Raw genomic sequence first — 22,728 nt, 5'->3', positions numbered from 1 at the left:
ACCACCCTGTCACAGCGGGTCAGTATTGCTTTGGGGAGCTATTAGACTGCTTCCATGATAACACCAGAAAGTTGTATCGTCTACTAACGGTGCTTTTCCAATGAGACTTTTCCCGACAGTGTTTTATGTTGATGTGTAAGCTCCAGTGTTACTGTTTTTCCATCAGGAGTTTGACATTAATAAAGACTTGGGGTGAGCAGAATCAACAACCTCTGCATCATGAAAGACTGTTGCTTTGTGAGGTGTTAAAGTTCACAGTTAGTCATTGTTGTGTAAATGAAAGGTTAAAAGTATTCAGGGTCTTGCCTTGGCACAAAGTCCGCCGGACCCACGGCCCAGTGAGACATGGGTGCCGGTCCGTGTAGATGAAACAGAAAAATCTGAGCCTTTTGGGTAAAACACTGGGATAAATCCTCAATGGAAATGCGACATGTGATCCCAGCTTGGGTAATGCAGTGCTGTTCATATTAATTACTGTCCCGTCCGCAACCCACAAGTGTTCTATTATTTCATGATGGAATCACATTTTCAGTTTGATTGTACAATATCTAGAATACTACACACTTTTTGGTCTGAAATAATAATAGTCCTGTATTTTCTGTTTGACATGAATTGCTTGTCTCTGTTTAAGTCTACCGGAGCAGCGATTCAAATCTATTGCGACAGTAAGACTTCAGTGTCCGCACACAGCTTCTCTTCCTCCGTCAGGCTCGTTCCTGACCTCCACAAGCTACAACAACACACGTTTGATTTTACAGTAAAAACCGGAGGAAAGTCTAAAAGAAACATCCTCAAAAGATGATGAGCAACAATTTTCTCTGTGGTCAAAGCGCTTCGACGTTTCTCCAGCCGTCCTCCTGTGCAGTTCTACTAGTGATGTGACAGAGGGCAGTGTAGGTCAGACGAGGAGTCGGTTGTTGAGCACTGCCACTCCTGCAGTCACACCTCCACCAGGGTGCTCGTCACACTTGGTCCTCAGCTGATGTCCAGCTCACTCGATCTGCACCATGTCTTGACTCTGCCTGTGAGGCAGTGGTGTAAAGTACTTAAGTTAAAATACTTGAAAGTACTAATTAAATCTGTAAATAGCCCATCCAGCTACCTCATCCCCATACTGTTATTTATTTTGCTCCTTTGCACCCCAGTACCGCTACTTGCACACTGATCTTCTGCACATCGATCACCCCAATGTTTTTGCCATACTGTAATTATCTCACCACTATGGTCTATTTATCGCCTCCCGTATCCTACCTCATTTGCACACATTGTATATAGACTTTCTCTATTGTATTATTGACTGTATGTTTGTTCATTCCATGTGTAACTCTATGTTGTTGTTTGTGTCGCAATGCTTTGTTTTATCTTGGCCAGGTCACAGTTGTAAATGAGAACTTGTTCTCAACTAGCCTACCTGGTTAAATAAAGGTGAAATAAAAAAATAAATAAAAAATAGTAGAGGTAATTGAGGTAATATGTACACTGCCATTCAAAAGTTTGGGGTCACTTAGAAATGTCCTTGTTTTTGAAAGAAAAGCACATTTTTTTGTCCATGAATTTAAAATAACATCAAATTGATTAGAAGTACAGTGTAGACATTGTAAATTACTATTGTAGCTGGAATTTACGGATTTTTATGAGAATATCTACATAGCCGTACAGAGGTCCATTATCAGCAACCATCACTCCTGTGTTCCAATGGCACGTTGTATTAGCTAATCCAAGTTTATAATTTTAAAAGGCGAATTGATCATTAGAAAACCCTTTTGCAATTATGTTAGCACAGCTGAAAAATGTTGTGTTCTGATTAAAGAAGCAATAAAACTGTCCTTCTTTAGACTAGTTGAGTATCTGGAGCATCAACATTTGTGGGTTCAACTACAGGCTCAAAATGTCCAGAAACAAAGCACTATCTTCTGAAACTCGTCAGTCTATTCTTGTTCTGAGAAATGAAGGCTATTCCATGCGAGAAATTCCCAAGAAACTGAATATCTCATACAACTCTGTGTACTACTGTAACGGATGTGAAACGCTAGCTTAGTTGGCGGTGGTGCGCGCTAAATAGCGTTTCAATCGGTGACGTCACTTGCTCTGAGACCTTGAAGTAGTGGTTCCCCTTGCTCTGCAATGGCCGCGGCTTTTGTGGAGCGATGGGTAACGATGCTTTGTGGGGTTCGTGATGTGTGCAGAGGGTCCCTATGGGCGAGGGGACGGTCTAAAGTTATACTGTTACACTACTCCCTTCACAGAACAGTGCAAACTCTCTCACCATAATAGAAAGAGGAGTGGGAGAATGCAGTGCACAACTGAGCAAGAGGACAAGTACATTAGTGCACAACAGTTTTCAGCTGTGATACCATAATTGCAAAAGGGAAAATCATTAAAGACTCCAACCACCCAAGCCATAAACTGTTCTCTCTGCTTCCGTATGGCAAGCTGTACCAGTACATCAAGTCTGACACCAACAGGCTCCTGAACAGCTTCTATCCCCATGCCATAAGACTGCTAAATATTTAACTATATCGCTAACAAAATGGCTGCGCAGACTATCTGAGTTGACCCTTGTATTTTATTCTTATTCTCTATAAACTCTCAAAGGGCCCTACACACTTACACACACTGACACGCCAACACGCATACAAACACTCCATCATTTGCTCACACACACACATAATATGTACAAAAATGTATACGGACTCTACACACACGCACACCCAATCATCATATACGCTGCTGCTATTCCATTTATCATATTTCCTGATGCCTCGTCACCGTACTCCTATACACATCTACCTCTACGGATTCAGTATCCCGCCACATGGTAAATATAGTACTGGAAATGCCCATGTATATAGCATGCTTACTTACTTTATTGTGTTCTCATTTCTTATTTTTATATTTTGTTTTTGTTCTACCTTGCTGATTTTAGTACTACATTGTTATTGATTACTGCCTTGTTGGGGTTAGAGCTTGCAAGAAAGGTATTTCATTGTACTTGTGCATGTGACCTTAAAACTTGAAACTTAAACTGGCAGTGACTACAGGGCAAACGCTGAACCATTCAAGGTTGTTTATTTGGTTATGCATAAGTCATACATAATTCAAATGGTATTCAAGTTCAAAAGTTGAAAACAAGATATTCAATCAATTCAATAAATGCTAAGTTAATAAATCAGTCAGTTATTAAATGAAAAGAAAAAAAGCCTCATTTAGAAAAGGACAAAAACAAAATTCAAACTATTACAATCCGTCCGTCCGTCTTCATTTGATAGTGTTTGTTGGAAAGGAGATTTCACCTGTTTGAGTTTTGACGTTTTTTCTTGAGTGGTTGGTCTGGTGGAGTGGCTGCCGGTCTGTCTGTGTCCTTTTATTGGAGGTGAAGAACAGTTGGTGTCTGGGCTGGAAACTGGGAACCGTGTTGGTGTTGGTGCTGTGGCCGGGACTGGGAGAAAACAGAAACCGCGAACTGGGGCTGCTGCAGGTTCTGGGTCGGGATCTGGGTCTGTAGAGGGGAGGAATGACAACCTGAGGAGGAATCAGACACACAAGGGACGGTAGTACTTACCTGTGGTCTGCTCCCTCCTCTGTGCCTCGTCTGGTGCTGGGCCTGGGACTGGTACTGGAACCCGGGATATGGATTGGTGCTGGATCTGCGGAAAGGAAGGAATGACAACCTGAGGAGTAAACAGGCATAACAAACTGAAAGGGTGCATACTGCCATCTAGAACAGAGTCTAGACTCTAGAGTGTTGTTTGAACAGGTATAAAGACAAGGATGGTGTTTTACTGCCACCTATAGTTATGGTATGTTTGCTCACAAGTATAATTCATTGTCTGATCCCTCCTGGTGACCCAGATGGAATCATATGATCCTTCCTTCACCCAAGGAAAGGCCCAACCATTTCACTATTTTAAAATGATGAATCCCTAAATAGCAATATCCATGTCAAAACAGTTTTTTTCCCATCTATAGTCCTCTAGCTAACTCTATGGTGGTAAATTCCCACTTTGTTATGAACACAATTTTACATAATTCATATCCCAACCCCTGTCCGGATGTGGACGTGGCAGACAGTCACGACACTTCCGGTGCGAATGTCTGCTTGGAGAGAAACCAGAGAAAGGATTAGCAGAACATCAATCAATCCCTGGAAGTCATCGCTTTGAAGTATTGACGGCCAAAGGGCTTCGGAACTGGTTCTGAACAGGAAACAAACGTCTGCTTGGCTAACTTGTTATTTTACCCGGTTGAAGGTGGGTTGTCGAGTTGTACGGTGGTGCAGTGTGTGACATTCCTTGAAAGAAAACATAGGATTGGGATTCCGTGGTGGTGCTAACTAGTTAATGAACCAGACCTCTCTAACGCCCCAATTCAAACTCATTCAACAGCTCTTTAAGCGTTTTGTAAAAAAAAAATACTATCGTAATTTACTCTCGTTACGGCCGGTATGTACTTTTTTTTTAATTGAAAAAAGTATAAGAAAAATGTTTTTTAAATGCCTCTTTTAGTTGTTTGTACATTTTAATTTAACGTTGGACCTTTTTTGGAAGTACATACCGTGATTACATTTAGATGGTTGCTCAGCAGAACTCTATATTTGCTGATCAACGGACGTATTTTGACATGACAACGCTTGTAGAGTTTGAATCTGAGCTTTCTGGACGTTAGAGCCAGAGGTCTGGTTCTTCTAACTACATGCTATTTTAACTAGCTACATAGCTAACAGGAGAGCCACAGCTGATTCGTATTTCCACGATTAAAACTAGTGTGTAAATTAGGCCCAAACTCTCAACTAGCTGTCAAAGGTTCGTGATTTTAAGTTTCGACTGAAGACTCCGTGTATAGAAACAAATATGATTGATTCTCTGCCTGGTCTGGACCATGAATAATAATTTAGCTAGCTAGGTCAAATGCGACATTGGTTGCTGAGGTTAGCTAACCGACCCCGCTAGCTACTCTTGCCTGGCTAACCACATAGCTCTGCTACGTTGTTCTTTGAAGTGTTCAATATACTCTCGTGGGTTGTATTGACCAAGTAATCTAAGCATTATGAACGAGAATCAGTTTCTAAACAGATTTAGCTAGCTAATTAGATAGCCAGTCGTGATGTTATAGCACGTTCGACTTGTTTTTTTGCCAAAGCCGACACGGCAAAATATGAGTCTTTCAACAGGCCTGTCACGCTAATAGATACACTGATCCAATGGTATTGTATTTCTAACCGTGGCAACTACTACTTTGAATTATTGAACGAGCTGCGTTGGATAAACCCGTGTTTGTCATAAGATAATATTGCTACATCAGCTAACAAGCCAGCCAATGTAACCCGGTAACGGTAGTAGTTAACTAACCGATGCGAATTCCATTGGACGAGACTAGCTAGCTACTATAGGCAATGAGTTACATCTATTTCAATATCATGGTCCAGTCTTTCTTGTGCCTTTAAACCTGCTCGTTTAACCTTTTAGGAAAGACATGTAAGGTAAGTGAATGAATGCTCAATAGCCAGTTACTCTCAGCTACTAGTATGCGAACAGTCTTGTTGACAAGTAACGTTAGGTGGTGGGTGTAACGTTAGTTAGGCCTACTTTCAGTGTTCAGACAGGACAGGACACTAACTCTGTGATTGTATGGCTGCCTGTCAGCCTAGCACATGACGTTTGATTGAGCAGTATGGTTCAACAAGGTCTGATTGATCAGAGGTTGGTCCTACTTGTGTTGTATATAGGTAGGGTTATGTTGGTGGCTCACAAAGAAGTTTGTTGTGTTTAAAAGAAAATGAAGTGGGGAAACGTCATCCTCCTGTTTGCTAAACTCAATACCATGTCAGGTCTGTTGTAGGATAATTAACCCTTTATGCTCGTACCTGTATCCGGTTTGAAATTGGAAGAAAATTGTTCCATGAACCACACATCTGAATGCACTCATGACTCCCTTCTATGCGCACCGAAATGACCATCTGCTTCTCTGAATTGCCTTATGAAAGCCTAACACTGTAAGATCGTATATTATAATTTAGCTAGTCATGTTGGCAATTGAACACACTTTCAAATCGTGCCCATCTGAACCCGATCGTGATTTCTAATGGACCGTTTTTGGATTGTGTGATCAACAGTAATTGTGTAAAGACTGGGAATGGGTGATGTTCCAAACAAAAACACGTGTCCTTGGTCTAGTTCCTTAATGGCACAGCTAGGAGAGCGCAAAAAAAGCACCTTGTAGTTGAAGATAATTATTTTTAGACATAAAAGTGCATTGAAATGACTTGGGATCCGTGCACACTTTGGAGAGATGTGTGTGTGGCCACTTGGAGACATGAGTTAGACCTCTCTCTCAAACCTTTGTCATTTTTTTGTTCCTATGTTGCAACTACCCCAAATTTTCCAGGAATAATGAGTGTATCCAGAGTTTTCAGGGTTTGTTATGAACAAATGAGGCAAAAAGTACGATAAATGTAAAATGCACAAAATCAACAGTGTAATGTTTGGATTCAGTCTGTTGAACTGTAGTCATCTTCTTTCTAATTTCCCCATTATCTCCACTGTTCCCTTTTAATTGCTACCATGGTTATTCATATGCTTTCCATATTTCTTCCGTAAGAAACATTTAAGTTTAGCCCTATCCATATTGGCCAATTCACATGAGCTAAAGGCCGGGCCAAGTGTGTACTGAGGTGTATTGTGAAGGTGTGGTCGAGAAAAACGATACACAGAGCTGATATAGGTGTGTTTCAAACTGTGTCACAGGGAATATGACTGCTATTATAGACATGCACTACCGGTCAAAAGGTTTAGAACACCTACTCATTCAAGGCCTTTTATTTTTACTATTTATCTACATTGTAGAATAATAGTGAAGACATTACAACTATAAAATAACACATGTGGAATCATGTAATAACCAAAAGTGTTAAACAAATCTAAATGTATTTGAGATTCTTCAAGTAGCCACCCTTTGCCTTAATGACAGCTTTGAACACTCTTGGAGTTATCTCAAACACCTTCACCTAGAATGCTTTTCCAACAGTCTTGACATTTTCTGGATTGACTGACCTTCATGTCTTAAAGTAATGATGGACTATCGTTTCTCTTTGCTTATTTGAGCTGTTCCTGACATAATATGGACTTAACCCTATTTGGTAAAAGACCATCTTCTGTACACCACCCCTACCTTGTCACAACTGATTGGCTCAAAAGCATTAAGAAGGAAAGACACACCTGTTAATTGAAATGCATTCCAGGTGACTACCTCATGAAGCTGGTTGAGAGAATGCCAAGAGTGTGCAAAGCTGTCAAGGCAAAGGGTGGCTACTTTGAAGAATCTCAATCTTGATTTAACACTTCTTTTTTTGGTTACGACATGATTCCATATGTCATTTCATAGTTTTGATGTCTTCACTATTAATCTATGATGTAGAAAATAGTCAAATAAAAACCCTTGAATAAGTAGGTTTTCTGAAACTTTTGACCGGAAGTGTATGTCACTGACTGTCAGTGACGTGTAGCTGGCCACCGGCTATATCATCTCATGTTACTGTAACTCCAAGCCGTCCAGCACATTGACTAGGTTTGAGACTGCGGGTGTGAAGCTAAACAGGACCATGGGCTGCATCTCAAAACTCTAGTGCTTTTTCTCTCCTCTGCGCTGATCGATCAAACAAATGATGAGCAAAATAAATATGGAGGATGCCCTCTTGGAATTCTCTCTCAGCTTTCCAGATTGTCTACATCAGCATTGATGGAGACCAGAAGACTATTGAGATGCAGCAGCCCGTGTCTGAGGTGTTCGCTGCAGTCCTGCAGTACAATACAGACTCCATTACACAGCTGCTGGCCTGGTTATGCTGAGTGGGCATGTATTCTCCCTAGAACCAGGTGAACGCAGCCCGGTAGGGTGACCTTAGTGGGTTACTACATCAACCTGCTCACACTCTTTTCACTTTGACTTGTTTTTTAATTTTTAATTTCACCTTTATTTAACCAGGTAGGCTAGCTGAGAACAGGTTCTCATCATTTACAACTGCGACCTGGCCAAGATGAAGCAAAGCATTGCAACAAACAAGAACACAGAGTTATACATGGAATAAACAAACACAGTCAATAATACAATAGAAAAAGTCTATATACAATGTGTGCAAATGAGGTAGGATAAGGGAGGTAAGGCGATAAATAGGCCATAGTGGTGAAATAATTACAATATAGCAATTAGACACTGGAGTGATAGATGTGCAGAAGATGAGTGTGCAAGTGGAAATACGGGGGTGTAAATGAGCAAAATAACCGTATGGGGATGAGGTCGTTGGATGGGCTGTTTACAGATGCGCAGGTGCTGTGATCTGTGAGCTGCTCTGACAGCTGGTGCTTAAAGTTAGTGAGGGAGATATGAGTCTCCAGCTTCAGTGATTTTTGCAGTTTGTTCCAGTCATTGGCAACAGAGAACTGGAAGGAAAGACAGCCAAAGGAGGATTTGGCTTTGGGGGTGACCAGTGAAATATACCTGCTGGAGTGCTTGCTATGGGTGGGTGCTATGGTGACCAGTGAGCTGAGATAAGGCATGGCTTTAACCTAGGAAAGACTAGTAGATGACCTGGAGCAAGTGGGTTTGGTGACGAATATGAAGCGAGGGCCAGCCAACGAGAGTATACAGGTCGCAGTTGTGGGTAGTATATGGGGCTTTGGTGACAAAACGGATGGCACTGTGATTGACTGCATCTAATTTGCTGAGTAGAGTGTTGGAAGCTATTTTGTAAATTATATCGCCAAAGTCTGGGATCGGTAGGATAGTCAGTTTTACGAGGGTATGTTTGGCAGCATGAGTGAAGGATGCTTTTTTGCAAAATAGGAAGCCGATTCTAGATTTAATTTTGGATTGTAGATGCTTAATGTGAGTCTGGAAGGAGTTTGCAGTCTAACCAAACACCTAGGTATTTATAGTTATCCACATATTCTAAGTCCGAACCGTCCAGAGTAGTGATGCTAGATGGGCAGGCAGGTGTGGGCAGCGATTGGTTGAAGAGCATGCATTTAAGAGCAGTTGGAGGCCACGGAAGGAGAGTTGTATGGCATTGAAGCTTGTCTGGAGGTTAGTTAATACATTGTCCAAAGAAGGGCCAGAAGTATACAGAATGGTATCGTCTGCGTAGAGGTGGATCAGTGAATCACCAGCCGAAAGAGCGACATCATTGATGTATACAGAGAAAAGAGTCAGCCCAAGGATTGAACCCTGTGGCACCCACATAGACTGCCAGAGGTCTGGACAACAGGCCCTCCGATTTGACACACTGAACTCTATCTGAGAAGTAGTTGGTGAACCAGGCGAGGCAGTCATTTGAGAAACCAAGGCTGTTGAGTCTGCCGATAAGAATGTGGTGATTGACCGAGTCGAAAGCCATGGCCAGGTCGATGAATACAGCTGCACAGTATTGTCTCTTATCAATGGCGGGTATGATATCGTTGAGAACCTTGAGCGTGGCTGAAGTGCACCCATGACCAGTTCGGAACCAAGATTGCTTAGCGGAGAAGGTACGGTGGGATTCGAAATGGTTGGTGATCTGTTTGTTAACTTGGCTTTCGAAGACTTTTTAGAAAGGCAGGGCAGGATGGATATGGGTCTATAACAGTTTGGGTCCAAGGTGTCTCCCCCTTTGTAGAGGGGGATGACCTCTGCAGCTTTCCAATCTTTGGAAAGCATGGCCAGCTGTAGAAAAATGCTTATTGAAATTCTCAATTATTGTGGCTTTATCGATGGTGACAGTGTTTCCTTGCCTCAGTGCAGTGGGCAGCTAGGAGGAGGTGCTCTTACTCTCCATGAACTTTACAGTGTCCCAGAACTTTTTGGAGTTTGTGCTACAGGATGCAAATTTCTGTTAGGAAAGCAAAGGCAAACTTTTTCAATCTGCCTGTCTCTATATGTTCCTAACTTCCCTGAAAAGTTGCATATCGTGGGGGCTATTCGATGCTAATGCAGTACGCCACAGGATGTTTTTGTGCTTGCCATGGACAGTCACATCTTGGGTGAACCAAGGGCTATATCTGTTCCTGGTTCAACATTTTTCAATGGGGCATGCTTATTTAAGGTGGTGAGGAAGGCACTTTTTTAAAGAATAACCAGGCATCCTTTACTGACGGAATGAGGTCAATATCCTTACAGGATTCCCGGGCCAGGTCGATTAGAAAGGCCTGCTCGCTGAAATGTTTTAGGGAGCGTTTGACAGTGATGAGGGGTGGTCGTTTGACCGCAGACTCATTACGGAAGCAGGCAATAAGTCAGTGATCGCTGAGATCCTGGTTGAAGACAGCAGAGGTGTATTTGGAGGGCTGGTTGGTTAGGATGATATCTATGAGGGTGCCCGTGTTTACGGATTTGGGGTTATACCTGGTAGGTTCATTTGATAATTTGTGTGAGATTGACGGCATCTAGCTTAGATTGCAGAATGGCCGGGGTGTTAAGCATGTCCCAGTTTGTCACCTAACAGCACAATCTCTGAAGATAGATGGAGGGCAATCAATTCACATATGGTGTCCAGGGCATAACTCGGGACAGAAGGTGGTCAATAGCAACAGTGAGAGACTTGTTTTTGGAAAGGTGGATTTAAAAAAATAGAAGCTCAAATTGTTTTGTTACAGACCTGGATAGTAAGACAGGCTATCTCTGCAGTAGATTGCAACTCCGCCAGTTCTATCTTGTCGGAAAATGTTATAGTTAGGGATGGAAATTTCAGGGTTTTTGGTGGTTTTCCTAAGCAAGGATTCAGACACGGCTAGGACATCCGTGTTGGCAGAGTGTGCTAAGGCAGTGAATAAAACAAACTTAGGGAGGAGGCTTCTAATGTTAACATGCATGAAACCATTCTTCTTCTCTCAGCTCTGATAGCAAGGGCTCACTTCCAACTACAGGGAGTCCTACCCTAATGAAGCAGGGCAGTCCCGTGTGGCTCAACGCTGACCTCTTTTGCAAGGAGCACCTGCGCCTTATTTTAAATGTAGACGAACAAAAAAATTCAGGAACACAATGAAAGATATTTGACATAATAAAGCTAGAATCCTTCATTTCTCTTGACTCAATGGTGCGCCTAAACAAAGTTCTAATTCCGACGGCTAAATATTTAGGCAAATATGCAAGTAAAATAGTGGCACTGTAGAACCCTGCACCTGGAACGTCAAAACATTAACGCTGTTGTCCTAGTACTTACTGTCAGGGCAGTGAAGTTGATCTAGAAATCAACCCCTGCCTTGGGAGTTAAATGCATGTTAACTTCTCCCAGCTCTAGGTATGAATTGAGGATGAATGTGAACCAGCAGCCTCCCATGGCATCTCCGTACGGCCAGCCCCAGCCTGGCTACGGCCAGCCTAGCTACGCTCCCTTGGGAGGCGGTTACCCCGGCCCCTATGGACCCTACAGCGGCCCTGCTACAGCCTACCAGCCTGGGGCTCCACAAGGTATGTCTATCCCTCTTTTCCTAACCTTTCCCTCTGGTTTGCTTCTTCCCTCTTGCTTCTTCTTCCTGTCTATGTTCTTCCCTAAAGCTAGCTTGCCTTCTGCAAGGTAGAGAGTATCTCTGTGCCTGTTGCAAAGTTCATTGCCTTTCCTGTGTGTCTCTGTGTGAGAGAGAAAGGGAACTAAAACCTGTTTGTATGTATTTGATTGGAGCAGTGTGAATGCTTGTATGTGTTCCTCCTCACCCGTCTTTCAGCATTTCTTTTCCTCAGTACATGGTGTCTGCCTCTTCTTGTCTTTCAGGTTATTCTACCTATGCCAGCTTTCCCTCTAAGGCTGTGCCAGCTAACCCAGTCTCTGACCTGCCCTCTCCTCTTGACTTGGGTAACTGCTTCCTCTTGGCTCCTCCCACCTACATGCTTCTACAGCCTGCTGGTCATGTGTCTGAGAGCAATGGTTCTAATGAACCGCTTAAAGTTCCAAATCTAAGATGTAGCTTTTTCACATGGCTTTACCTGCAAGGTATGCAACATACCAACGTATACGGTATACCGCCCAACCTTACCTTAGGAGGACTAACTTTACCAACGTATACAGTATACTGCCCAACCTTACCTTAGGAGGACTAACTTTACCAACGTATACAGTATACTGCCCAACCTTACCTTAGGATGACTAACTTTACCAACGTATACAGTATACTGCCCATCCTTACCGTAGGAGGACTAACTTTACCAACGTATACAGTATACTGCCCAACCTTACCTTAGGATGACTAACTTTACCAACGTATACAGTATACTGCCCAACCTTACCTTAGGAGGACTAACTTTACCAACGTATACAGTATACCGCCCAACCTTACCTTAGGATGACTAACTTTACCAACGTATACAGTATACTGCCCAACCTTACCTTAGGAGGACTAACTTTACCAACGTATACGGTATACTGCCCAACCTTACCTTAGGAGGACTAACTTTACCAACGTATACAGTATACTGCCCAACCTTACCTTAGGATGACTAACTTTACCAACGTATACAGTATACTGCCCAACCTTACCTTAGGATGACTAACTTTACCAACGTATACAGTATACTGCCCAACCTTACCTTAGGAGGACTAACTTTACCAATGTGTTTTTTTTTGGCAGGAAGTAATCCTCCATTTAACATTCTTGCGTTGATGACGTAACATTCATCATAGGTGATGATGTAACTTCAAGAATGCATCCGCTGTGTTTCAAACCCTGTGGTCATTGCAGTCAGGTGCCTAACAGCCTCCCTCTCTCTCAGGATCTACCAGGGGCCCCCCTCCAGTCTCCACCAACCAGGCCTACTCCCAGTATGCCCAGGGAGACATTCAGAATGGGCCCCCACCTATGGATCACTCTATGGCTCAGTCAGCTCACAGGTCAGACAACACACATGGAGAGTATCCAGTAGACAGCGGTTGTGGGTGTGTGTCCAGATGTTTATGTGTGTGTGTGTACTGAGTTGTTTTTTTTGTACGTGTGTCCAGGCCGCCAGTGTGTCAGTCGTATAGCCAAGGTGCTATGAACTTGTCAGGGCCACACCCTTCTTACCCCCAGCAGTACGGGGTGCAGCCCTCCATGCAACAGATGACCAATCAGATGTCAGGGATGCAGGTCGGGTTAGGCCCCCTCACCTCTGCTGGGCCGGGATATGGTAAGAAATTATTTCAAATGAATCAATTGACGAATTTCGTGCCGAACTTTGCATCTTACTAAACACGCAGGCGCCGACTGAGATGGCCGCCTCGCTTCGCGTTCCTAGGAAACTATGCAGTTTTTTGTTTTTTTACGTGTTATTTCTTACATTAGTACCCCAGGTCATCTTAGGTTTCATTACATACAGTCGAGAAGAACTACTGAATATAAGATCAGCGTCAACTCACCATCAGTACGACCAAGAATATGTTTTCCGCGACGCGGATCCTGTGTTCTGCCTTACAAACAGGACAACGGAATGGATCGCTTGCAGCGACCCAAGGAAACGACTACGAAAAAGAGGGAAACGCGGCGGTGTTCTGGTCAGACTCCGAAAAAGGGCACATCGCGCACCACTTCCCAGTATTCTTCTTGCCAATGTCCAGTCTCTCGACAACAAGGTTGATGAAATCCGAGCAAGGGTGGCATTCCAGAGGGACATCAGAGACTGCAACGTTCTCTGCTTTACGGAAACATGGCTTACTGGGAAGACGCTATCCAGGGCGGTGCAGCCAACGGGTTTCTCCACGCATCGCGCGGACAGAAACAAACATCTCTCTGGTAAGAAGATGCGTATGCCTCATGACTAACGGGACATGGTGTGATGAAGGAAACATACAGGAACTCAAATCCTTCTGTTCACCTGATTTAGAATTCCTCACAATCAAATGTAGACCGCATTATCTTCCAAGAGAATTCTCTTCGATTATAATCACAGCCGTATATATCCCCCCCAAGCAGACACATCGATGGCTCTGAACGAACTTTATTTAACTCTTTGCAAACTGGAAAACATTTATCCGGAGGCTGCATTCATTGTAGCTGGGGATTTTAACAAAGCCATCGATTGCGCAACCAGGGGTGGTAAAACCTTGGATCATTGTTACTCTAACTTCCGCGACGCATATAAGGCCCTGCCCCGCCCCCCTTTCGGAAAAGCTGACCACGACTCCATTTTGCTGATCCCTGCCTACAGGCAGAAATTAAAACAAGAGGCTCCCACGCTGAGGTCTGTCCAACGCTGGTCCGACCAAGCTGACTCTACACTCCAAGACTGCTTCCATCACGTGGACTGGGACATGTTTCGTATTGCGTCAGATGGGAATATTGACGAATACGCTGATTCGGTGTGCGAGTTCATTAGAACGTGCGTCAAGATGTCGTTCCCATAGCAACGATAAAAACATTCCCTAACCAGAAACCGTGGATTGATGGCAGCATTCGCGTGAAACTGAAAGCGCGAACCACTGCTTTTAATCAGGGCAAGGTGTCTGGCAACATGACTGAATACAAACAGTGCAGCTATTCCTCCGCAAGGCTATTAAACAAGCTAAGCGTCAGTACAGAGACAAAGTGGAATCTCAATTCAATGGCTCAGACACAAGAGGCATGTGGCAGGGTCTACAGTCAATCACGGACTACAAGATGAAATCCAGCCCAGTCACGGACCAGGATGTCTTGCTCCCAGGCAGACTAAATAACTTTTTGCCCGCTTTGAGGACAATACAGTGCCACTGACACGGCCTGCAACGGAAACATGCGGTCTCTCCTTCACTGCAGCCGAGGTGAGTAAGACATTTAAACGTGTTAACCCTCGCAAGGCTGCAGGCCCAGACGGCATCCCCAGTCGCGCCTCAGAGCATGCGCAGACCAGCTGGCCGGTGTGTTTACGGACATATTCAATCAATCCCTATACCAGTCTGCTGTTCCCACATGCTTCAAGAGGGCCACCATTGTTCCTGTTCCCAAGAAAGCTAAGGTAACTGAGCTAAACGACTACCGCCCGTAGCACTCACTTCCGTCATCATGAAGTGCTTTGAGAGACTAGTCAAGGACCATATCACCTCCACCCTACCTGACACCCTAGACCCACTCCAATTTGCTTACCGCCCAAATAGGTCCACAGACGATGCAATCTCAACCACACTGCACACTGCCCTAACCCACCTGGACAAGAGGAATACCTATGTGAGAATGCTGTTCATCGACTACAGCTCGGCATTCAACACCATAGTACCCTCCAAGCTCGTCATCAAGCTCGAGACCCTGGGTCTCGACCCCGCCCTGTGCAACTGGGTACTGGACTTCCTGACGGGCCGCCCCCAGGTGGTGAGGGTAGGCAACAACATCTCCTCCCCGCTGATCCTCAACACGGGGGCCCCACAAGGGTGCGTTCTGAGCCCTCTCCTGTACTCCCTGTTCACCCACGACTGCGTGGCCACGCACGCCTCCAACTCAATCATCAAGTTTGCGGACGACACAACAGTGGTAGGCTTGATTACCAACAACGACGAGACGGCCTACAGGGAGGAGGTGAGGGCCCTCGGAGTGTGGTGTCAGGAAAATAACCTCACACTCAACGTCAACAAAACTAACGAGATGATTGTGGACTTCAGGAAACAGCAGAGGGAACACCCCCCTATCCACATCGATGGAACAGTAGTGGAGAGGGTAGCTAGTTTTAAGTTCCTCGGCATACACATCACAGACAAACTGAATTGGTCCACTCACACTGACAGCGTCGTGAAGAAGGCGCAGCAGCGCCTATTCAACCTCAGGAGGCTGAAGAAATTTGGCTTGTCACCAAAAGCACTCACAAACTTCTACAGATGCACAATCGAGAGCATCCTGGCTCTGTATCACCGCCTGGTACGGCAACTGCTCCGCCCTCAACCGTAAGGCTCTCCAGAGGGTAGTGAGGACTGCACAACGCATCACCGGGGGCAAACTACCTGCCCTCCAGGACACCTACACCACCCGTTGTTACAGGAAGGCCATTAAGATCATCAAGGACATCAACCACCCGAACCACTGCCTGTTCACCCCGCTATCATCCAGAAGGCGAGGTCAGTACAGGTGCATCAAAGCTGGGACCGAGAGACTGAAAAACAGCTTCTATCTCAAGGCCATCAGACTGTTAAACAGCCACCACTAACATTGAGTGGCTGCTGCCAACACACTGTTATTGACACTGACCCAACTCCAGCCATTTTAATAATGGGAATTGATGGGAAATTATGTAAATATATCACTAGCCACTTTAAACAATGCTACCTTATATAATGTTACTTACCCTACATTATTCATCTCATATGCATATGTATATACTGTACTCTACATCATCGACTGCATCCTTATGTAACACATGTATCACTAGCCACTTTAACTATGCCACTTTGTTTACTTTGTCTACACACTCATCTCATATGTATATACTGTACTCGATACCATCTACTGTATGCTGCTCTGTACCATCACTCATTCATATATCCTTATGTACATGTTCCTTATCCCCTTACACTGTGTATAAGACAGTAGTTTTGGAATTGTTAGTTAGATTACTTGTTGGTTATCACTGCATTGTCGGAACTAGAAGCACAAGCATTTCGCTACACTCGCATTTAACATCTGCTAACCATGTGTATGTGACAAATAAAATTTGATTTTATTTATTTTTTTGAACTCTAGTTACCGATTCTTGCTGAATTTAATGTTCTCTGCTCTTTCACCAGCTCCACCTCCCATCTCCGAGCCTCCAATCAGTGCTGCCTACTCCGCTGCAGCCCCTCCCTCCTATACACAAGCTCCTCACCCAGTGTCTGGTGCCCCCTCCCAGCCTTCCCCTCCCAGTGAGCCTGCAGCCCTCCAACCTTACTATGATGGCCCTCCTCCCTCTCAACAACAACCCTTCCCCTCCTCCGCCCCCCCTCTCTCCCAACCCTTCCCCTCCTCCTCTCCATACTCGGGCCCTCCCCCTTCCAGCCAATCTCGGGCCCCTGCAGTCTCTCGACAACAGTCCTTCCCACCTGGCCCTCCTCCCCCTGCGCAGCAAACCTTTCCCAACTGTGCTCCTCCTCCAGTCTCCCAGGCCTTGTACTCTGGCCCCCCTCCCTCCTCCCAACCTGGCCCTTTCCCACCTACCTTTGCATCCCCTGCCCAGTACCCTGCCGCCCAGCCCCCGTCCCAACCCGGGCCCCCTCACTTCCACTCTGGCCCCCCTCCCCAATGCTCCATGCCACCCCCCTCCATGTCCCAGCAGCAGGCCAACCCCCTTCCCCCTGGCCCCATGCAGCAGCCTCCTCAGCCTGGCATGCAGGGAGGATACCCAACCCAGCAGAATGGTGAGTTCACCATGGTCAAACCCCTGTACAACTTCTACCAGACCGCTGGTTTGCTTTTGACAACAAAATGTTGTCTTGGTAGGTCCACCATTTTCTAGCCAATAAACCAGAAGAGTTTCTAATAGATGGATAAATATTTTTCTCCTTAGGTGCGTTTGGGCAGCCCAGAGGCCCCCAGCCCGGCTATGCAGGCCCGCAGTATCCTGGGCAACAGAACTACGGCGCAGTCCCTGCCCCCACCCCTGCTCCCACACAGAAGAGACTGGACCCCGACTCCATCCCCAGCCCAGTAAGACACACGCACTCTCCCCATCCTGCTAACACACAAACACTTTGTCCTGTGATGTATTAGTGTGTTGGTGATAATGAGGTTAGATATTGTACCGTGTGTGTGTTTTTGTTTAAATTTCCTTGTGGGTACCAGCAGTCCTCACAAGGATAGTAAAACAAGGAAAAGTGGGTACATCATGCCGGGCCCTATGAGTAAAAAATGCTATTTTGGGGGGGGGGGGTTACAGAAAATAGGATTCTGGATGAGAATCAATTCTTTCAAGGATAGCAATACAAAACTGCATGTCTGTCTTAACAGTGTAACCCAGTCCAAGTTGAGCATGTGCTTCAGACTGATGATCTGCTGGCCTTCTCTCTGATCGCTGACTAATCTAGAACCAATAATCCCAGTCTGGACAATCAGTCAGGGATTTAATAATCCTGCTACAGAGTTATTTTCATCCTCTTGTCTCTTTGTCCCGTTTTTTTTTTCTTCTTTTGGTTTGTTTAATTTAATTTGCTGGACAAAACTCTGTTGTGAATGTAAAGCGAGTGTCTGAGCTGCCGGCTGTGCAGAAATTCAGACATAGAATAGACCCAGATGCTATCCCCAGTCCAGTAAGTCTCCTGTTTACCTTGTAACCCCAATGCCCTACCCCATAAATCATTATCCTCCTGTCTACACCTAACCCAATGCCCTACCCCATAAATCATTATCCTCCTGTCTACACCTAACCCAATGCCCTACCCCGTAAATCATTATCCTCCTATCTACACCTAACCCTATGCCCTACCCCGTAAATCATTATCCTCCTGTCTACACCTAACCCAATGCCCTACCCCGTAAATCATTATCCTCCTGTCTACACCTAACCCCTATGCCCTACCCCGTAAATCATTATCCTCCTGTCTACACCTAACCCAATGCCCTACCCCGTAAATCATTATCCTCCTGTCTACACCTAACCCAATGCCCTACCCCGTAAATCATTATCCTCCTATCTACACCTAACCCTATGCCCTACCCCGTAAATCATTATCCTCCTGTCTACACCTAACCCAATGCCCTACCTCGTAAATCATTATCCTCCTGTCTACACCTAACCCAATGCCCTACCCCGTAAATCATTATCCTCCTGTCTACACCTAACCCAATGCCCTACCCCGTAAGTCATTATCCTCCTGTCTACACCTAACCCAATGCCCTACCCCGTAAATCATTATCCTCCTGTCTACACCTTAACCCCAATGCCCTACCCCGTAAATCATTATCCTCCTGTCTACACATAACCCAATGCCCTACCCCGTAAATCATTATCCTCCTGTCTACACCTTAACCCCAATGCCCTACCCCGTAAATCATTATCCTCCTGTCTACACCTTAACCCCAATGCCCTACCCCGTAAATCATTATCCTCCTGTCTACACCTAACCCAATCCCCTACCCCGTAAACCATTATCCTCTTGTCTACACCTAACCCAATGCCCTACCCCGTAAACCATTATCCTCCTATCTACACCTAACCCTATGCCCTACCCCGTAAATCATTATCCTCCTGTCTACACCTAACCCAATGCCCTACCCCGTAAATCATTATCCTCCTGTCTACACCCTAACCCAATGCCCTACCCCGTAAACCATTATCCCTCTGTCTATACCCTAACCCCTCTGCTATACCCCTTAACCCATTATCTCTGTCTGCACTATGCCCTAATCCCTTACCCCAACCCAGCGATCGTCTGTGTCCTCTCCGCTTCACAAACTGCTACACCCGATCCTTTGAACCCTGACCCCGTGATCAGTGTTTCCGCTGCTATCATTTAGCTGTGGCGCTGCGCAACGTCAAAATCATTGCTGCCGCCGTCGAAAAAAATGGAAGTATTTCTGCTGAAGCATACTTTAAAGATGCTGGAACAGTCCACATTGACCTTTCCTCTGCAAACAAAACGATATCCAATAGAGATCAGAACCCCGTAGTAGAATATTTGATCTGTTTACTGAGTTGGCTTGTGTGTTCTATGCGAGATAAATATTCCTCTCGAAGGCGTATTGAAGTGCCATAGGGAGGGAAACATACATTCTGACAAGCAGTCAATGCACAACTATTCTTGCAATCGTGGGAAAAACTGAAGTTTATTTTATTTTCACCTTTATTTAACCAGGTAGGCTAGTTGAGAACACCTCTATTTAACCAGGTAGGCTAGTTGAGAACACCTTTATTTAACCAGGTAGGCAAGTTGAGAACAAGTTCTCATTTACAACTGCGCCCTGGCCAAGATAAAGCAAAGCAGTGCGATACAAACAACAGAGTTAAACATGGAATAAATAAACATACCGTCAATAATACAATAGAGAAAGTCTATATACAATGTGTGCAAATGAGGTAGGATACGGGAGGCGATAAATAGACCATAGTGGTGAGATAATTACAGTATGGCAAATTAAACACTGGAGTGATCGATCTGCAGAAGATTAGTGTGCAAGTAGTGGTACTGGGGTGCAAAGGAGCAAAATAAATAACAGTATGGGGATGAGGTAGTTGGATGGGCTATTTACAGATTGGCTATGTACAGGTGCTGTGATCTGTGAGCTGCTCTGACAGCTGGTGCTTAAAGTTAGCGAGGGAGATATGAGTCTCCAGTTTCAGTGATTTTTGCAGTTTGTTCCAGTCATTGGCAGCAGAGAACTGGAAGGAAAGGCGGGCCAAAGGAGGATTTGGCTTTGGGGGTGACCAGTGAAATATACCTGCTGGAGCATGTGCTATGGGTGGGTGCTACTATGTTGACCAGTGAACTGAGATAAGGCGAGGCTTTACCCAGCAAAGACTTGTAGAGGACCTGGAGCCAGTGGATTTGGTGACTGATATGAGGCGAGGGCCAGCCAACGAGAGCATACAGGTCTCAGTGGTGGGTAGTATATGGGGCTTTGGTGACAAAACAGATGGCACTGTGATTGACTGCATACAATTTGCTGAGTAAAGTGTTGGAGACTATTTGGTAGATGACATCGCCGAAGTCAAGGATCCTTAGTCAGTTTTACGAGGGTATGTGTGGCAGCATGAGTTAAGGATGCTTTGTTGCGAAATAGGAAGCCGATTCTAAATTTAATTTTGGATTGGAGATGCTTATTGTGAGTCTGGAAGGGGAGTTTACAGTCTAACCAGACATTTAAGTATTTGTAGTTGTCCAGAGTTGTGATGCTGGATGGGCGGGCAGGTGTGGGCAGCGATCAGTTGAAGAGCGTGCATTTAGTTTTACTTGCATTTAAGAGCAGTTGGAAGCCATGAAAGGAGAGTTGTATGGCATTGAAGCTCGTCTGGAGGTTAGTTAACACAGTGTCCAAAGGGCCAGAAGTATACAGAATGGTGTCGTCTGCGTAAGAGGTGGATCAGAGAATCACCAGCAGCAAGAGCGACATCTTTGATGTATTCAGAGAAAAGAGTCGGCCCGAGAATTGAACCCTGTGGCACCCCCATAGACTCCCAGAGGTCTGGACAACAGGCCCTCCGATTTGACACTGAACTCTGTCTGAGAAGTAGTTGGTGAACCAGGCGAGGCAGTCATTTGAGAAACCAAGGCTGTTGAGTCTGCCGATAAGAATGTGGTGATTGACCGAGTCGAAAGCCTTGGCCAGGTCGATGAATACAGCTGCACAGTATTTTCTCTTATCGATGGCGGTTATGATATCGTTAAGGACCTTGAGCGTGGCTGAGGTGCACCCATGACCAGCTCTGAAGCCAGATTGCATAGCGGAGAAGGTACGGTGGGATTCGAAATGGTCGGTAATCTGTTTGTTAAATTGGCTTCCGAAGACCTTAGATAGGCAGGGTAGAATAGATCTAGGTCTATAGTAGTTTGGGTCTAGAGTGTCTTCCCCCTTTGAAGAGGGGGATGACCGCAGCAGCTTTCCAATCTTTGGGGATCTTAGAAATAGAGGGTCCAGATTGTCTATCCCGGCTGAATTGCCGGTGTCCAGATTTTGCATTTCTTTCAGAACATCAGCTATCTGTATTTGGGTGAAGGAGAAATGGGCAGGCTTGGTCAAGTTGCTAATGGTCTTTGTTAAAGAGGGGGGATCTTCCCAGCTTTCCAGTCCTACTTTATTTATTTTTAACCTCCTAAATAGCACAAACAGCACCCATTTTTATGCCTGGAGTTTGTAGCAGTGGCATGGTTAAGTATGTTACCGCTCTACAGCAGGCTGTGACTGCATAGGGGGATACATGTAACACGGGGCAATTGTATCATAACTTGAGGTAAAACCCCACCGTATTTTCATCCATTTTGGAGTAGAAATTCGATTTTTTTTTTAAGTCACCAGAAGTGAGCTTCTCAGTCCTAGATACCCCCCCCACTGCTACAAGTGTTTTCCCAGAAGAAACACTGCCCTGACCCTCTGGAGCCCATCTTTGCCTCTGGGGATAAACCATGCTCACTGCTGATACCCCCTCCCCCCCACCACCACCACCTCCTCGCATGCCAGCCTGCAGTATCTCACCCACAATTCCTTGCATTGTGCCGTTTGTCCATGATCATTCTACATTTGTGTTACGTCTTCCTTCGTGGTTTTGGTGTGTTTTTCACTGTATTCTACAGTGTTGCTGTGCCATTGTGTTAGTATTATGGGATTTAGGGCTGCACGATATGGGCAAAACATAGTATTGCAGTTTGACTTGCTATGTACAGTGCATTCGGAAAGTATTCAGACCCCTTAACTTTTTCTGCATTTTGTTATTATGTTACAGCCTTATTCTAAAATGGATTTTTTTTTTTATTAAATCCTCAACAATCTTCACACTACCCCCATAATGACAACGTGAAAACAGTTGAAAATATTTCCACTATTCAGACCGTTTGCTATGAGACTTGAAATTCAGTTCAGGTGCATCCTGTTTCCATTGATCATCCTAGATGTTTCTACAACTTGATTGGAGTTCACCTGTGGTAAATTCAATTGATTGCACAATTGATTGTCTATATAAGGTCCCACAGTTGACAGTGCATGTCAGAGCAAAAACCAAGCCATGAGCTCGAAGGAATTGTCCATAGAGCTCCGAGACCGGATTGTGGCGCGGCACAGATCTTGCGAAGGGTACTAAATTCATGTCTGCTGCATTGAAGGTCCCCAAGAACACAGTGGCCTCCTTCCTTCTTAAATGGAAGAAGACTCT

At 44.9% G+C, this 22,728-nt stretch overlaps 1 protein-coding gene across 5 annotated transcripts in view; it reads left to right on the top strand.

Moving 5' to 3' along the window:
- The first annotated feature begins 4,088 nt into the window (after positions 1 to 4,088).
- The window catches only part of LOC118374116 (protein transport protein Sec24C-like), a 33,698-nt gene continuing 15,058 nt past the window's right edge, over positions 4,089 to 22,728 (top strand). For 2 of the 5 annotated variants that reach the window (XM_052492525.1, XM_052492512.1), the window contains exons 1-7: positions 4,089 to 4,250; positions 11,261 to 11,436; positions 11,738 to 11,818; positions 12,733 to 12,850; positions 12,959 to 13,125; positions 16,679 to 17,287; positions 17,437 to 17,576. In XM_052492525.1, coding sequence (XP_052348485.1) covers positions 11,280 to 11,436; positions 11,738 to 11,818; positions 12,733 to 12,850; positions 12,959 to 13,125; positions 16,679 to 17,287; positions 17,437 to 17,576 — 1,272 coding nt within the window. In that variant the 5' untranslated portion in view covers positions 4,089 to 4,250; positions 11,261 to 11,279. Of the gene's footprint in view, positions 4,251 to 4,666; positions 4,803 to 11,260; positions 11,437 to 11,737; positions 11,819 to 12,732; positions 12,851 to 12,958; positions 13,126 to 16,678; positions 17,288 to 17,436; positions 17,577 to 22,728 lie in introns of those variants that run through there. The other 3 variants (XM_052492535.1, XM_052492533.1, XM_052492520.1) reach the window with 2 other exon arrangements.

This window comes from Oncorhynchus keta, chromosome 3 (assembly GCF_023373465.1).
Source record: "Oncorhynchus keta strain PuntledgeMale-10-30-2019 chromosome 3, Oket_V2, whole genome shotgun sequence".
Taxonomy (NCBI): domain Eukaryota; kingdom Metazoa; phylum Chordata; class Actinopteri; order Salmoniformes; family Salmonidae; genus Oncorhynchus; species Oncorhynchus keta.
The sequence above is the reverse complement of the archived record's forward strand: the minus strand, read 5'-3'. Positions and strand labels throughout refer to the sequence as shown.